General features: G+C 52.4%; 1 protein-coding gene across 2 annotated transcripts in view; it reads left to right on the forward strand.

Annotated features, from left to right (window-relative positions):
• The window catches only part of KCNG2 (potassium voltage-gated channel modifier subfamily G member 2), a 105,845-nt gene that overhangs the window by 51,762 nt on the left and 36,153 nt on the right, over nt 1-17,930 (forward strand). Inside the window, exons 2-3 of one of the 2 annotated variants that reach the window (XM_054461366.2) lie at nt 5,760-5,833; nt 13,131-13,808. In XM_054461366.2, the coding sequence (XP_054317341.2) occupies nt 13,176-13,808 (633 nt within the window). In that variant the 5' untranslated portion in view covers nt 5,760-5,833; nt 13,131-13,175. The remainder of the gene's footprint in view (nt 1-5,759; nt 5,834-13,130; nt 13,809-17,930) is intronic. The other variant, XM_063653865.1, reaches the window with a different exon arrangement.

Here is a 17,930-nt window from a genome sequence, read left to right on the forward strand (position 1 = left end):
CCCCTCAATTCTGCTGTTATTTCCTTCTCCGCTCATCGTTTTGAGAATGGGTTTTGGCCTCTCTGCCTTTCTTTGGGTTTTCACAGTAAGACAATCTTCTGAAATTTTTTAGCTATGATGAGTTTCTTCTTAAAGTTACTAAGTGTACAGGCTTCATAGTGTAAATCGTTTTCTGTGAGTTTCTTTGTATAAAACTAGGAGAGATCATGGCCCAGTAAGAACTCAAACGCACGTTGCTTTTGTACCCACGAGGGCAGGCGCTGGAGGTGGTTCAAGACCAGGTGGCTGCACAGAGTGGACGGAGCTTGCGGTTCCAGCTCCCGCGCCGAACATCCGCGGAGTCCTCATGTTACCAGAAAGGGGTCCCAATCCAGACCCCCAGAGAGGGGGGTGCAAGAAAGAATTCAGGGCATGTGCAAGAAAGAATTCAGGGCATGTCTGCCGTGTGCAGCAAAAGCAAGTTTATTAAGAAAGTAAAGGTGAATCGGCAGCTGCTCCATAGACAGAGCAGGACGTTCCCAAGAGTAAGAGGAGGAACGCGTACAATGCTTGTTTATATATAAGATTAAAAAAAGATCATAGGGAGATGTGCTCTGCTACAAGGGTTTGTGATAAAGGATTAATTTTCTTTATTAGTATATTTTGCAAGAATCAATATTATCTTTAAAGCAAAATTGGGAATGCTTCTGTTCTCAAGATATCAGGATATCAGGACACTCCTAAGTCTGGGTCTGTTTAGTAAACGTTATCAATCTGTTCCCTTAGCCATAAGCATCTAGAGTCTAGGAATACCCGACTTCCTGGGAGTCAGCCCAGCAAATCCCAGCCTCATTTTCCAGCCCTCAGTCAAGATGGAGTTGCTCTGGCTGGAATGCCTCCGACACTCAGAGGATGCACATGATATTAAACCAGTAAGAGCAGACACTGCAGATACTACCCTTGATCTCAAGGAAGTGACCTGATAGCCTTTTCAAGCTACGCTGTGTGTGTCTGCATGTGCGGTGAGAGTGAGTGTGTGTGTATGCGCAGACAGTGTGCAAGTGTTAGTGAATGTGTGTGAATGTGTTAATGTGTGTGAACGTGCATGTGTGTGAACGTGCATGTGTATGAATGTGTGAATGTATGTGTGTGTGAGACTGTGTGTGAATGTGCATTGTGTGAATGTGTGTGAATGCGCGCGTGTGTGTGAATGTGTGTGTGCATGTGTGAATGTGTGTTAATGTGTGTGAATGTGCATGTGTGTGAATGGGTGTGTGTGAATATGAGTGTGTGTGCACGTGCACGTGTGAGGACTTATGCACCAGGACTATTCTAGGCATCCACATTGGCTGTCAATCCTCACAACAGCCTTGTAAGGTAGGTGCTATTCTATTAGGATTTATTTTCGTTTTATAGATGCAGAATCTGAGGCTTAGCAAAATTAAGTCGGCTTTTCAGGGCTGTTTGGCCCTTGCGGGCCGCGGCTCTCACCTGGGTCCGTCTGCGCTCGCTCTAATGGTTAACGCTGCAATGAGGCTCTGCTCGTTAGACATCCTGTGAGGACTCGGGTTGGAGCTGGAATTGGGGGGATGGCAAGCGCTGTGTGTGCATGAGTGACACTTCACTACCGCCAGCAGGGTCCCCCTCCTCCAATGACCTTGTTTCAGGGAAGCGCGCTCCCATTTCCCAAGCACCCGCCCCGGGGAAAACGTGGCGTTGGCATCGTCATTTCCAATAACGCACCATCAATCTCCAGCAGCGCAAACGATGCCTGCTCTGAACAGTTCAACCCCATGAGGAACATTTTGTATTCAAATTAATCTTTGCTTTATGTCTGTAATATCAAAGCATGTCTAAAGAGCCCGTGCACCGTCAGAATCTATTTAATTGTGCATAAGCGATTTCGACTTTAATTAAGGAAGCGGGGGAAGCGTTCCCTTAGATCTCAGCCCCTGCACTCGCAGAGAGCATCTCAGTACAGGGGCCGCTGGGAGCCCAGTTCCAGCCTCCTTTGAGGTGCCTGGGACCACTTGGGCTTCGCCCCGACAGTGATGATCGCATTCCTCGAAGATCACGGTTGTCCATGCGGACGGCTGCTCACCAGCGTCTGCGCCCGGTCATGGGCCGCCCTCTGGAGATGAGCTGGACTTTGAAGCCACCGACGGGGAAGTGGCTTCTCCAGCTTCCCGGCCAATCAGGGGCGGAACCGTAATTAAAGTCCAGGCCTCCTGCCTGGTTCAGGGTTCTTTCTGGTACAAAGCCGTGTCCGTGTGAGGATGCAACCTCCTACCTTAGCAGAATCTTTGTCATTTCTTTGGGGCTCCCTGTGTCAGTGCAGACCAGTTCCACCCACTCCCACCGTGGGGCAGGCCCTGGGCTGGACATGGCACTGCGTGGATGCCCCGTGTGTGCTGGACGCCGAGAGCATCCTGGGCAGCCTGAGACCGTTCCTTCCCTCGTCTGTCCCTGCGGCAATGCGTCCTGGTCACTTGTGTGTGCCCTGAAGTGTTCCCAGGAATACGAGGGTGGCAAAGCGGACAGTGGGCATGTCCTTGAGACACTGACATCCTAGCGGGAGTGGACAGAAAATAACACTGGGTAAAAATAATGCGTGAATCATTTAGTCCTTTAGAGGAGAAAAGAAAGAACGCAGCAAAGTGAGGTGAGCCTGGGCTTCAGTGTGAACCAAGTGGCGCAGGTGAGTCTGATGAGAGGTCAGGTTTGAGCAAAGGCCGAGCGTGAGGGGTCACCGTGGGCATCACCGAGCAGCTGTTCAGGCAGAGGAATGGCTGTGCTGAGGCCTGAGGTGGGACTCGCCTGGGTGCCCAGGGGAGCAAGGAGAGGCAGGACAGACCAGCCTAGTTAGGGCTGTGAGCTCTGGCGTTTTGAGCAGAGGGTGGTGTGTGGTGTTAGGAGGCCCCTCTGGTCGCTGAGCTGGGAACAGAGGGCAAGAGGAGGAGGCGGGAACCTGCTAGGGCTGTGGGTGCAGCGGACAGGAAGCTCAGAGCAGAGGCTGCAGCGAGTCAGGAGCTTCTAGATACCAGGCAGCCGGTGTCAGCAGCGCGTAGCTGTGGGTGACCCCCAAGGACTCTGGCGGAAGGCCTGAGTGGGACTAGAGGCCAGGCCCAAAGCCTCAACATCTGTGCTGGGGGGTGGCCCCGCGCCGGGGACAGATGCGGCTCCCTCCGGGCCCCGACACGGGCGCCACCCCAGGGCAGGCACTACTTGAGTGGCAGGTGGCTCGACCCTGTAGGCCTCAGGGACAAGTGGGGAGCGGACTCAGGGGGCTTCCCCCTCTGGTTTCCAACCTCGGGGTCCAGCCTGTGAAACAGCACAGACCGGTTTCCTCTGGAATCTACCACGCATGGGAGGATCGAGCGGGCCGACGTCCAGGCTAGCCCTGCCTGGTTCCAACCCCATTCTGCAGGCGGCCCCTGGGGAGCACTGGCTGTGCCTCCGGCTGTTTCCTGGTCGTGGGCTCAGGCGTCCAGGACTGGCCCCGGAGGGAAGGCAGGGGGCTGCCTGTCCACAGGAAGAGCAGAGCCCGGCCTTCTGCTTCCGTCACCGCCCGGCAGAGCCTCACTGGCCCAGCCCTGTTCACCCAAGCCCCCAGCCCCTGTGTGAGGGCAGCAGTGGCCGTGTGTGCCTGGGTGCCGTGTCCTGCCTGGGTGCCGTGTCCTGCCTGGGTGCCATCACAACACTCACATGCAGAAACACAAGAGCTTTCCGATTCCCTAAGCTCGGCATCAAGTTTCCCTGGCTACGTTTATTTTAAAAGTAAATGTTACAGAGGTCCGTCCCCATGGAGGGCCCAGGGGTGCACGATTCCTCATCCTCAAAGAGCCTTTAATGATAGACCTCCTGCCTTCCATAAGGCTGGTAAAATCCAAGTCTTTATACATTGCCTTTCCTTGGCTTTTTTTTTTTTTTTTTTTGAGATGGAGTCTCACTCTGTCGCCCAGGCTGGAGTGCAGTGGCGTGATCTTGGCTCACTGCAAGCTCCACCTCCCCCAGGTTCACGCCATTCTCCTGCCTCAGCCTCCCGAGTAGCTGGGACTACAGGTACCCGCCACCACGCCTGGCTAATTTTTTGTATTTTTAGTGGAGACGAGGTTTCACTGTGGTCTCGATCTCCTGACCTCGTGATCTGCCCGCCTTGGCCTCCCAAAGTGCTGGGATTACAGGCGTGAGCCACCGCACCCGGCCTCATTGGCTTATTCCTGCCCCTTCTGAGCTTCCTGGTAAACCACTTTTGGTGATTTTACTTTCTCCTCCATGTGTGACTTTTCTGTAATATTTGCCTCCTGTGGACCCCAATGCCTCTGGGAGACGGTCCTCAGTGTGAGACCTTTCTAATGTCAATCTTGTCTACCGACTGTACTTTTTCATTTCTAGTTTTGTTTCTTATTTAGATTCTCTGGGGGGGTTTTGTTTTTTGTTTGTTTTATTTTTTGTAATGTCTTTGCTTTCCCTAGTGTTTTTAATTCCTTCGTTCATTATTTTTTATAATTCTATTTTCTAAAGTTCCCAGGAGGCTGTGTGTGCTGGTGTGTGCTGGCGTGTGCTCACGGTGGACTGTTGCTGTGTGTGGTTTGTCATTTTAGTTTCAGTTCGTCCTGGCTGGGGCTTTGTCTGTGGGAATCCCAGGAGGCTTGAACTGAGAGTACCTCCGGGCCAGTGCCCTGCTGACATTGGGCTGCAAACTTCTTTGCTCTGGGGGCCCGTCCTGTGCAGGGTGTTGGCAGTGTCTCTGGTTTCTACCCACTGGACGCCAGTCACAGCAGTCATGACCATTACAGATGTCTGCAGACCTTGCGGGCTGCCCCAGGGCAGAATCACCCCCACTGCTGGGAACTGCCGCTCTGACTGGTTCTCTGCTTGGTTCTGTCAGTTTCAGGGGTATCGCTGGCCTGCAACCACCTTTGTGTGTGATCATGTCTTGGCTGTATCACCCACCAAAATTCCAGCCTCACCCCACTGCATGCTAGGCTCGTAGACACACAGCACTGTTTTTGACCTGGCCAAGCAGAGAGGCCTTGAAACCTTCCGGTACTGGCTGGTGGGTTTCCTTCCCGATCATCCTCCGTGGAGGGGACCCTGCACGGCCCCTGCTTTCCTTAGATCAGTTCAGCCTCTGCCCTCGTGCTGTGATGGCCGTTCCCGTTCACCTCTGTCGTCACTGAACCAGACCCCACGCTCTTGACAAGAGTGTCGTCAAACTGGTTGATCTAGTCTAATACCTTGTGGCAATTCAAGATGCTTATTTTTGCTCTTATGAATGAAATTGAGCATTTTTTCATATGTTGAAAGCCTTTTCCCCCTTTGATGTGAACTTTATGTCAGTTGGCCCATTTTTTCTATTGAGCTGTGCGTTGTCTTTCTTTTTCTGACGTTTTGCAGAGAATGGGGAGGAACTCCAGAGCTTTCGGAAGTAACTTTGTAATCTCCTAAGTCAAGTAATTAGCTTTAGAACACTTCTAATGTAGCATATAACTTACGTCCATATTTTAAAATGTATGTTCTGGGAGGAAGAAAGCCTTTTACAGCAAAAGTTCCAGGTTATACCTGATTATCCACTTATTTTAATAATTATTCATTCCTGCCTACAAAAAATGGAGTGTGCAATGGATTTGGCTACAAGGGAAGTCAACCTGTCCTGCAAGCCTGGCGTGTGTGCTCGCGGGGACTGGAGGGGTGGGGCGTCAGAGCCACGATGCTCCGCAGTAATAACGCAGGCGACTCTCTGTCCCTTAGGGTGAAACTGGACGTTCATTTTCCAGGTCAAAGCCGCTGGTCTCAGCTGTGGTTTCACCGGTTCCCTGAAAGAGAATACCCTGTACCTTCACAGAGCCAGGTAAACCCAGAACCTGCCAGAATTGGGCAAGAAACCTCAAGTCGTACTGGGATTATCATTTTCCATTTCAAGAGAGGGTCTTCTTGGTGGGTTCTTGTGCCTCCTGCTGATGGTGAAGCTGAGACTCTGGTGACTGTTGACACACACCTGTCAAAGGCATGCCTCACAGGCAGCCCAGAACTTGGGCGCAGCCCCTTCTGAACCCCGCCTGGGACCGCAGAGGACCGGGGAGCTCACAGGGCCGTCTGCTGCGCCACAAAGGGCTCCAGCAGCTGGGTTTGCACACTAGGTTTCTTCGACAAACTGGGACAGTTGCTGCTTATTCCAGGCAGTTTCTGAGGCAGCACGTTCAGACGACTTCCTGCCGCATTAGGAAGCTCCGTCTTGTGAGCCCTGGGGAGGCTGGCAGGTTGGAACCTTCAGAGGCTTTAATCCCCCAGAGCGCTTGACTTGTAGGGCTCGGGAAATCTCCACAGCAGGTTTCCATGACCTAAGCAGCTGATTGCTTTTGAATAAAATCAGGTGCCCTGCTCCAGCCCTTCTGCTGGGCCAGCCCTCCGTCCCAGAGGAGCTCTCCTGCTTTGTGGACCTCTCTGCCTGCCCCCCACAGCCGCCCCCCCACAGCTGCCCCCCCACATCCGCCCCTGACAGCCACCCCCACAGCTGCCCCCCACAGCCGCCCCCACAGCCCTGTGTAGTATTGGATGAATCGGACTTGTCTGTGTTCCTCAGATCTGTGCTCCAGGCCATGTCCTTGGCATGGGGTGTCTGGCACAGAGGTTTAGATCACATGTTCACTGAGTGAACCTTGGGGCATAGAGGCACACATAACCATTTGAATCCTGACCACGTCCCCCCTCTTCTCATGCAGCGAACTTGGCGCTGAAGGTCACAGCACACGTGGTCCCAGTGATTACTGAGTGCTTCTCTTCTGGCCTCCATTGCAGTAGCCGTCCAAGGAGCTTTCTCCCATTCAGAAGCGACTTCTGCAATTCTTCACTGGGGTGCTGAGCTCTTACAGGCAAGCTAATGCCATTTTGTTAGGCTGTCTTTCCCTCCCTCCTTCCTTTTCATTTGACTTTTCCCCCCTAAAATCTCGAGTGAATCACACGCTTGGGTCGAGCGTTCAGTCTGCGAGCTACACTGAGCAAACCCACCACGCCCCCCTCTTCTCTGATTCCTGAGTTGCCGTAGTGTGGATTTAAGCTTTACTTGGCAGAGGTCCTAGGATACAGTTGTCAGCAACAACCAGAAAAAGGGCTTGACGTTGACAGTGGAAGGCAGCGGCTCTCGAACCTCAGCGATGAGGCTTGTGTGTCACTGGATCCCCCCTGAAACCTACTCACTCAGAATGATTTTTATAAATTGAGATAAAATTCATGTAACGTTATATTTACCATTTTTATGTGCACGATTCAGTGGTTTTCACTGTATTAACAATGTTATCCAACCATCACCACTGTCTAATTCCAGGACTTTTCATCGTCCCAAAAGAAACCCTGAGCCATTAGCAGTCACTCCCCATCGCCCCTCTTCTCATCCTCTGGAACCCCCTCGCCGGCTTTCTGTCTCTGTGAATTTACTTATCGTGGATATTTTATTTTATTTATTTTATTTTTTGAGACAGTCTCCCTCTGTCTCCCAGGCTGGAGTGCAGTGGCATGATCTTATTTCACTGAAACCTCTGACTCCCGGGTTCAAGTGATTCTCCTGCCTCAGCCTCCCGAGTAGCTGGGACTACAGGTACCCGCCACCGCGCCCAGCTAAGTTTTTTATTTTTTGGTAGAGACAGGGTTTTGCCATGTTGACCAGGCTGGTCTCAAACTCCTGACCTCAAGTGATCCACCCACCTCAGCCTCCCAAAATGCTGGGATTACAGGCGTGAGCCACCGTGCCCGGCTCGGACGTTTTATATAAACGGATTCCCACTATATGTGACCTTTTCTGCCTGGCTTCTTTCTCTTAGCACAGGCTTTATCCACACTGTGGCATTAGCAGCAAGTGGTTCCTGTTTGTGGCTGCATAACATTCCTGTATGGAGGCCCACATTTTGCTTCTCCATTTATCAGTTGATGGAATTCGGGTTGTTTTCAGTTTTTGGCTATTATAGTAATGCCACTGTGAACATTTATGTACAAGTTTTTGTGTGAGCACATGGTTTCATTTGTCTTGAGTGTACATCTCGGAGTGGGGTCGCTGGGTCACATGAGAACTCCACGTTTAAATTTTTGAGGAACTGCCAGACTGTTTTCCACTGTGGCTGTGACATTTTATATTCCCACCAGCAATGTACAGGGGTCCAATTTTTCCACATCCTCTCCAACACTTGTTGGGTTTTTTTTCCATTTGTTTGATTATAACTACCCTAGTGGATGTGAAGTGGTATCTTGTAGTTTTAATTTACGTTTCCATAATGACTAATGATATTGATCACCTTTCATGTGCTTATTAGCCATTCACATATTTCCTTGGGAGAAATATCTATTCAGATCCTCTGCCCATGTTTAAATTGGGTTGTTTGTCATTTGTTGTTGAGCTCCAAGAGTTCCTAACATTCTGGATACCGGACTCTTATCAGATATGTGACTTGCAGCTCTTTTTTTCCCACCGTTACTTGTCATTCATTTTCCTGGTCCTGTTCTTTGATATACAAGAGTTTCATTGGAATGAAGTCCAATTTATCTTTTTTTCTTTTGTTGCTTGTGCTTTTGGCATTCTGTCTCAGAAACCAATGTCTCATCCACGGTCATGAAGATGTACACTCTATTTTCTTCTACGTGTGTTTTAGAGTTTTAGCTCTTACATTAAGGTCTTTGATCTAGTTTGAATTAGTTTTTATATATAGTGTGATGTAGGCATCTTGGTCCATTCAGTGTTGCTATAAAGGAATACCTGAGGCCAGATAATTCATTTTAAAAAGAAGGTTGTGATGTCATCATGATTCTGATGTCTGGAAAAGTTCAAGATCAGGCATCTGCATCTGAGGAAGGCCACAGGCAGCTCCAGTCATGGCAGAAGATGGCATGGAGCTGGTGTTTGCGGAGACCACACGGAGAGGGAGGAAGCAAGGGCTAGGGGTGCCAGGCGGGTTCAACAGCCAACTCTGGAGTGAACTCATAGAGCGAGAACTCACTCATTACCATGAAGACACCACCCAGCCATGCGTGAGGGATCCGCCCCCATGACCCAAACCCCTCCCATTAGGCCCCACCTCCGACATTGGGTATCAAATTCCAATATAAGATTTGGAGGCCAAAATCCAAACGATAGCAGGGTCCAACTTTATTTTTTTACATGTGGATAACCATTTGTTGGAGACACTATTATTTCACCATTGAATAGTCTTGACGACCTTGTCAAAAATGAACTGACAGTAGATTTATGGGTTCATTTCTGGACTTTCAATTCTGCTCCATTGATTTTTATGTCTCTCTTTATGCTAGTACTACACTCTTGATTGCTGTAGCTTTATACTCAGTTTGAGTAAGTAGTAATGTACTAGTCCATGTTCGCATTCCTATAAAGGAATACCTGAGACTTGGTCATTTATAAAGAAAAGAGGTTTAATTCGCTCATGGTTCTTCAGGCTGTAAAGGAGGCACGGTGCCAACGTCTGCTAAGCTTCTGGGGAGGCTTTGGGAAGCTTCCAGTTATGGCCGAAAGCAAAGGGGGAGCAGGCTTGTTATATGGTTAAAGCAAGAACGAGGTTGGGGGTAGGTACCACACACTTTTAAACGAACAGATCTCATTTCGACACAAGATGTAGGTGGAGGCATGTAATAAAATGGTATCAAGTAAGTTTGGGCCCTCCAACTTTGTTCTTTGTCAAGATTGTTTTGGCTACCTTGCATTTCCAATAGAATTTTAGGTTCAACTTGTCAATGTTTTCAAAAAAGTAACTGGGATTTTCATATGGATTGGATTGACTCTGTTGATCAACTTAGGGAAGATTGCCATCTTAACAATATTAAGTCTTCCAATACATGAGCATGGAATGTCTTTTCATTTATTTAGTCTTAAAATTTCTCCCACCAATGTTTGTAGTTTTCAGTTTTCAGTGTGGGTTTCAGTTTCCACTCCTTGGTTAAATTTATTCCTAAGTATTTTATTCTTTCTGATGCTCTTAGAAATGGAATTTTTTTAACTTCCTTTTCTGATTATTCATTGCTTTTGTATAGAAATACAACTGATTTTTTTTACTGATCTCATGTCTTGCAATTTTGCTGAACCCATTCTCATAGTGATGTGTATGTGTGTGTATGTGTGTATGTGTGTGTATGTGTGTATGTGTGTGGGTGTGGGTGTGTGTGTGTGTGCACGTGTGTATGTGTGCGTGTGTGTGTGCATGTGTGTTCTTTAAGGTTTTCTGTACATAAGATCATAAGATCAAGTTATCTCAAAATATAGTTTTACTTTTTTCTTTTGAGTCTGGATGCCTTTTATTTCTTTCTCTTGCCTAATTTTTCTGACTATAATTTTCAGTACAATATTAAGTAGAACTGATGAGAGCAGGCATTTCAGTCTTGTTCCTGGTCTTAGGGGAAAAGAATCTGGCCTTTCACCGTTGACTATGAAGTTAGCGGTGAGTTTTTCCTATGTGGACTTTGTCATGTGGAGGAAGTCTGCGAGTTTTTCCTACGTGGACCTTGTCATAGGGAGGAAGTTCTCTTTTAGACCTAGTTATTGAGTTTTTTGTTTAATCTGGAAAGGATGTTAGACTTTGTCAAATCCTTTTTCTGCATTTATTGAAATTATCGCATGATTTTTCCCTTCATCCTATAAATAAGCATATTATATTAATTTTTGTGTATTGTGCCACCCTTGTATTCCTGTGATGAATCTCTATGGTAAACGATCAAATGGTCATCATGTATAATCCTTTTAATATGAAGCTGGATTTATTTTGCTCGTGTTTTGTGGAGGATTTTTGCTTCTGCTTCTGTTTTCTTTTCTCTTTTTTTTTTTTTTTTTTTTTTTGAGATGGAGTCTCACTCTGTTACCCAGGCTGGACTGCAGTGGCGTGATCTCGGCTCACTGAAACCTCCATTCCCAGGTTCAGGCAATTCTCCCTGCCTCAGCCTCCCGAGTAGCTGGGATTACGGGCACCTGCCACCACACCCAGCTAATTTTTGTATTTTTAGTAGAGACAAGTTTTTGCTATGTTGGCCAGGCTGGTCTCAAACTCCTGACCTCAGAGGATCCACCTGCCTCGGCCTCCCAAAGTGCTGGGATTACAGGCGTAAGCCATTGTGCCGGGTCTTTGACAGTTTGTGGTGCGTCAGTGTGGATGTCTTTGAATTTATCTTACTTGGAGTTTGTTGAGTTTCTTAGATGTGTAGATTAATGTTTTTCATCAAATTTGGAGGGTTTTTAAACCATATTTCTTCAAATATTCTTTCTTCCCTGTTCCCTCTTTCCTTTCGGGACTCTCACTATGCAAAAGCTGGTACACGTGATGGTCCCACGGGTCTCTTAGGCTCTGTTCCGTTTTCTTCCGTTTTCTTTCTGCTCCTCAGGTAGGACAGCATCAAATGACGTATCTCCAGTTTCTCTGATTATTTCTTCAGCGTGTTCATAGCTGCTGCTGAGACCCTCTAATGAGCTTTTCCTTTCAGCTATTACACTTTCAACACCAGAATTTCTATCACTTTTTTTAATATAACTTCTGTCTCTTTATTGATATTCTCTATTTGGTGAGACATCATTCTCACAAATTCCTCTAGCTCTTTGAAGATATTAAATAAGCTTATGTGAAGTCTCTTCTGGTGAGTCCAATATCTGTGTTTCTTCAGTGATATTCTGTTTTAGTTCCTTTTTCCTGTCTGTGAGCTACATTCTTGTATTCTTTGTATGCCTTGTAATTTTTTGTTGAAAATGAAATTTTTAATAAGTGGCAGTTCTGGAAATTAGACTCTCCCCTCTCCCAAGGAGTTTTTGTAGCTACTGTGGTTTGTTGAGTAACTTTTGTGAACTAATTTTGTAAAGTCCATATTCTTTGTCTGATGTGGCCACTGATGTCTGTTCTATTAGCTTAGAGGGCAGCAAGTGATGGGACATACAGATTCTTAAACGTCTGGAATGAAAACTAAAACTTGTTTTTGCAGATGGGCTCTGTGTGTCTTGGAGCCACCTTCAGCACTCAGCCAGGCTGGTCAAGCCTCTGTCTTATCACCTCCTGCTCGCAGAATCTGAAGGTCAGCCCGAGGAGGCACTTCAGGGACTTCTCGGGTTTTTTCTGGCATGTGCGCAGCCCAGGCATGTGCGTGGCATTCCAGATTCCCGGGAACTCTTAGAACTTTATCAAGCCCTTATTTCCTAAATCATCTCATTCCCCAGCCTTTCGTCCCCAGCTTTTTGTTTAGCCTGCGGTGCCAACTATAATCCATTGCCTCAGGCAGCAATGGCTAAAACACTTTCCTATCAATGTTTTGGACACACACTCCCCAAGTGGCTGCCTTTGCACAGACGGAGTTCCAAGACACCGCAGATGAAGGCAGGAATTTGAGCCAGTCTTCCACGGAGCCAAAGTAATTACGATTCCTGGTCAAAGAGTCCTGTAGCTTCTCCTTCCAGTGCTGGTACCGGGAATGCAGGCTGTTGCTGTCCCCGCGGAGCTGGGGAGCGACAAAGCTTATTGTTGTGACGAAGACTCAGCTGTTCTTTCTCAGTGCCCCACGGTTGGTGCAAGCTTTTGGTTACTTTCCAGAGTTCCAAAAAAGTTGACTCTTGACAGTTTTCACCAGGTTTTCCATTGTGTTAAGGTAGGGATGGACTTTTGGAGCTCCTTACTCCGCAGTTTCTCCGCCTCACAGAATGCTGAGTAGGGCCGGGAATGCCGTTTTCCAGCAGGTCCCCTGGCTGATTCTGACGTGGCTGGTCCGCGGGACACACCGTGAGAAACTAAGCTAGGACTGCGTCTCTCCCTCCAGACATCACGGCGTCCTCACCGGTCGGTGGGGTCCGCCCTGAAACATCTGGCTCTTTGGAGTTTGCGTCGATTTGTGAAAGCTCCGTTCGACCCCTCGTTCCAAGCCCCCTAGTGTGAGCACCCGGCTGTTCCCTCGGTGCCAACTCAAGGCGGGTCGCCACCTGGCGGGGTCCGCCGGACGCTTGAGGGTCCCCCATGCGGACCAGGTGCAGAGGTCGGGCCTGCGGAGGAGCGGGAAGTGGGCGGGCGGAGGGGCCTCCGAGCTCACCTCCGAGGGTTCGGTGCCGGCCCGGCCCCTGGATCCCCGCGGGCGGACGCGCTCCCCCAGCTCAGCCCTCGCGGCCCTAACGCGCTCCGTTCCTTTTGCAGGAGCCCGGCGGGAGCCCCTCGGTCCGGTCCGGTCCGGCCCCGCGCATGGAGCCACGGCCCTGCTCCCCGGGCGGCGGCGGCGGCGGCGGCGGGACCCGCGCCCGGCACGTCATCATCAACGTGGGCGGCTGCCGCGTGCGCCTGGCCTGGGCCGCGCTGGCGCGATGTCCCCTCGCGCGCCTGGAACGCCTGCGCGCCTGCCGCGGCCACGACGACCTGCTGCGCGTGTGCGACGACTACGACGTGAGCCGCGACGAGTTCTTCTTCGACCGCAGCCCGTGCGCCTTCCGCGCCATCGTGGCGCTTTTGCGCGCGGGGAAGCTGCGGCTGCTGCGGGGCCCGTGCGCGCTGGCCTTCCGCGACGAGCTGGCCTACTGGGGCATCGACGAGGCGCGCCTGGAGCGCTGCTGCCTGCGCCGCCTGCGCCGCCGCGAGGAGGAGGCGGCCGAGGCCCGCGCGGGGCCGACGGAGCGCGGGGCGCAGGGGAGCCCGGCGCGCGCCCCGGGACCTCGGGGGCGGCTGCAGCGCGGCCGGCGGCGCCTGCGCGACGTGGTGGACAACCCGCACTCGGGGCTGGCGGGCAAGCTCTTCGCCTGCGTGTCCGTGTCCTTCGTGGCCGTCACGGCCGTGGGCCTCTGCCTGAGCACCATGCCGGACATCCGCGCCGAGGAGGAGCGGGTGAGCGCGGCCGGGGGTGGCGGGGACCGGGCCGGAGCTGGGGCTGCGGGGAGGTGGGTGGGGAAAGGGCGCGGGGGCAGCCGTGGCCGGGCCTAGGACCGGGCTGGGGGCTGCAGGGGCTGGGGTGGGCCGGGGCCGGGCTGGAGGCGGCCGGGCTGAGGGAGCGCCGCTGATGGTGGTCTTGGCCAACCCCCACCCCCGGCGGGAGACAACAGAGGCTCCAAGTTACATTCGGTTTCCAGACGCAGCATCCGGTCCACAGGCCTCCGCCGGAAACTGCTCAGCCCGTCAGGCCTTCGAAGTTTGGACAACGTGGAGCTAAAATACTGGGTATCCGGGGCCTAGAGAATTGTGTGACATTTGGTCATTCTGGACCAAGGAGACCCAACCGCATTGTTTCAGGGCTGGGGGACAGTGCCAGGGCCAGGCAGGCTTCTGGCTAGGGAACCGAGGTCTGGGTGCCGAGGTCTGTGTGCTGAGAGGTCTGGGTACTGAGGTCTGTGTGCTGAGAGGTCTGGGTGCCAAGGTCTGGGTGCTGAGAGGTCTGTGTGCTGAGAGGTCTGGGTGCCAAGGTCTGGGTGCTGAGAGGTCTGTGTGCTGAGAAGTTTGGGTGCCGAGAAGTCTGGGTGCTGAGAGATCTGTGTGCTGAGAAGTCTCGGTGCTGAGGTTGGGGTGCTGAGAGGACTGTGTGCCGAGGTCTGGGTGCTGAGAAGTCTGTGTGCTGAGAAGTTTGGGTGCTGAGTTCTGTGTGCCGAAGTCTGGGTGCTGAGAGGTCTGTGTGCTGAGAAGTTTGGGTGCTGAGTTCTGTGTGCCAAAGTCTGGGTGCTGAGAGGTCTGTGTGCTGAGAGGTCTGGGTGCTGAGGTCTGGGTGCCAAGGTCTGTGTGCTGAGAAGTTTGGGTGCTGAGTACTGGGTGCTGAGGTCTGTGTGCTGAGAGGACTGTGTGCCGAGGTCTGGGTGCTGAGAGGTCTGTGTGCTGAGAGGTCTGGGTGCTGAGAAGTCTGGGTGCCGAGAAGTCTGGGTGCTGAGAGATCTGTGTGCTGAGAAGTCTCGGTGCTGAGGTTGGGGTGCTGAGAGGACTGTGTGCCAAGGTCTGGGTGCTGAGAAGTCTGTGTGCTGAGAAGTTTGGGTGCTGAGTTCTGTGTGCCGAAGTCTGGGTGCTGAGAGGTCTGTGTGCTGAGAAGTTTGGGTGTTGAGTTCTGTGTGCCGAAGTCTGGGTGCTGAGAGGTCTGTGTGCTGAGAAGTTTGGGTGCTGAGTTCTGTGTGCCAAAGTCTGGGTGCTGAGGTCTGGGTGCTGAGGTCTGGGTGCCAAGGTCTGTGTGCTGAGAAGTTTGGGTGCTGAGTACTGGGTGCTGAGGTCTGTGTGCTGAGAGGACTGTGTGCCGAGGTCTGGGTGCTGAGAGGTCTGTGTGCTGAGAGGTCTGGGTGCTGACGTCTGGTTGCTGAGAGGTCTGGGTGCTGAGGTCTGGGTGCCGAGAGGTCTGAGTGCTGAGAGGTCTGGGTGCTGAGGTCTGGGTGCCGAGGTCTCTGTGCTGAGAGGTCTGGGTGCTGAGGTCTGGGTGCTGAGAGGTCTGGGTGCCGAGGTCTGTGTGCTGAGAAGTTTGGATGCTGAGTTCTGGGTGCTGAGGTCTGTGTGCTGAGAGGACTGTGTGCCGAGGTCTGGGTGCTGAGAGGTCTGTGTGCTGAGAAGTTTGGGTGCTGAGTTCTGTGTGCCAAAGTCTGGGTGCTGAGAGGTCTGTGTGCTGAGAGATCTGTGTGCTGAGAAGTCTGGGTGCTGAGGTCTGTGTGCTGAGAGGACTGTGTGCTGAGGTCTGGGTGTTGAGAGGTCTCTGTGCTGAGAAGTTTGGGTGCTGAGGTCTGTGTTCTGAGAAGTTTGCGTGCTGAGAGATCTGTGTGCTGAGGTCTGCGTGCTGAGAGATCTGTGTGCTGAGAGGTCTGTGTGCTGAGAAGTCTGGGTGCTGAGAGATCTGTGTGCTGAGAGGTCTGGGTGCTGAGGTCTGGGTGCTGAGAGGTCTGGGTGCTGAGAGGTCTGAGTGCTGAGGTCTGGGTGCTGAGAGGTCTGTGTGCTGAGAGGTCTGGGTGCTGAGAGGTCTGGGTGCTGAGGTCTGGGTGCTGAGAGGTCTGTGTGCTGAGAGGTCTGTGTTCTGAGGTCTGGGTGCTGAGAGGTCTGTGTGCTGAGAAGTCTGGGTGCTGAGAGGTCTGTGTGCTGAGAGGTCTGGGTGCTGAGGTCTGTGTGCTGAGAGGTCTGTGTGCTGAGAGGACTGTGTGCCGAGGTCTGGGTGCTGAGAGGTCTGTGTTCTGAGGTCTGGGTGTTGAGAGGTCTGGGTGCTGAGAAGTCTGGGTGCTGAGAGGTCTGGGTACTGTGGTCTGGGCGCTGAGGTCTGGGTTCTGAGAGGTCTGTGCTGAGAGGACTGTGTGCCAAGGTCTGGGTGCTGAGAGGTCTGGGTGCTGAGAGGTCTGGGTGCTGAGGTCTGGGTGCTGAGAGGTCTGGTTGTTGAGAGGTCTGTGTGCTGAAGTGTGGGTGCTGAGAAGTCTGCTGAGAGGTCTGGGTGCTGAGAGGTCTGGGTGCTGAGAGGTCTGGGTGCTGAGGTCTGGGTGCTGAGAGGTCTGGGTGCTGAGAGATCTGGGTGCTGAGAGATCTGGGTGCTGAGAGGTCTGGGTGCTGAGGTCTGGGTGCTGAGAGGTCTGGGTGCTGAGGTCTAGGTGCTGAGAGGTCGTGGTCCTGAGGTCTGGGTGTTGAGAGGTCGTGGTCCTGAGGTCTGGGTGCTGAGAGGTCTGGGTGCTGAGGTCTGGGTGCTGAGAGGTCTGGGTGCTGAGAGATCTGGGTGCTGAGAGATCTGGGTGCTGAGAGGTCTGGGTGCTGAGGTCTGTGTGCTGAGAGGTCGTGGTCCTGAGGTCTGGGTGCTGAGAGGTCGTGGTCCTGAGGTCTGGGTGCTGAGAGGTCGTGGTCCTGAGGTCTGGGTGCTGAGAGGTCTGGGTGCTAGGAGGTCTGGGTGCTGAAGTCTGGGTGCTGAGAGTGTGGGTGCTGAGGTCTGGGTGCTGAGGGGTCTGGGTGCTGAGAGGTCTGGGTGCTAAGAGGTCTGGTTGCTGAGGTCTGGGTGCTGAGAGGTCTGTGTGCTGAGAGATCTAGGTGCTGAGGTCTGGGTGCTGAGAGGTCGTGGTCCTGAGGTCTGGGTGCTGAGAGGTCTGGGTGCTGAGAGGTCTGGGCGCTGAAGTCTGGGTGCTGAGAGTGTGGGTGCTGAGGTCTGGGTGCTGAGGGGTTTGGGTGCTGAGAGGTCTGGGTGCTGAGAGGTCTGTGTGCTGAGAGATCTGGGTGCTGAGGTCTGGGTGCTGAGAGGTCGTGGTCCTGAGGTCTGGCTGTTGAGAGGTCGTGGTCCTGAGGTCTGGGTGCTGAGAGGTCGTGGTCCTGAGGTTTGGGTGCTAAGAGGTCTGGGTGCTGAAGTCTGGGTGCTGAGAGTGTGGGTGCTGAGGTCTGGGTGCTGAGGGGTCTGGGTGCTGAGAGGTCTGGGTGCTGAGGTCTCTGTGCTGAGAGGTCTGTTTTCTGAGAGGTCTGGGTGCTGAGGTCTGGGTGCCGAGAGGTCTGTGTTCTCAGAGATTTGAGTGCTGAGGTCTGGGTGCTGAGAGGTTGTGTGCCGAGGTCTGGGTACCGAGGTCTGGGTGCTGAGAGGTCTGGGTGCTGAGAGATCTGGGTGCCTAGATCTGGGTATGGATCTTCCTGCCCCTGTCTTAGACTTCCTGCCCCATCCATCCTGTCCCACTAACCTGACAGGGCCTGCGCAGAAGTGTGTGTCCTTGTGGGTCAACCTATGTTACCATGAGGAGGCAAGAGAAGGCGAAAGCTTGCCAGTGTGTGTCATGTCTGGGGAAGGACCGTGAGCTCGGCGTGTGTTGTGTTTGGGGGGGGACCATGAGCTCAGCATGTGTCATGTCTGGGGAGGGAGTGAGCTCGGCGTGTGTCGTGTCTGGGGGGGGACCATGAGCTCAGCGTGTGTTGTGTCTGGGGAGGGAGTGAGCTCAGCGTGTGTCATGTCTGGGGGGGACCATGAGCTCAGCGTGTGTCGTGTCTGGGGGGGGACCGTGAGCTCGGCGTGTGTCGTGTCTGGTGGGGGGACCGTGAGCTCGG

The sequence above is a fragment of the Pongo pygmaeus genome, chromosome 17, assembly GCF_028885625.2.
Source record: "Pongo pygmaeus isolate AG05252 chromosome 17, NHGRI_mPonPyg2-v2.0_pri, whole genome shotgun sequence".
Taxonomy (NCBI): Eukaryota; Metazoa; Chordata; class Mammalia; order Primates; family Hominidae; genus Pongo; species Pongo pygmaeus.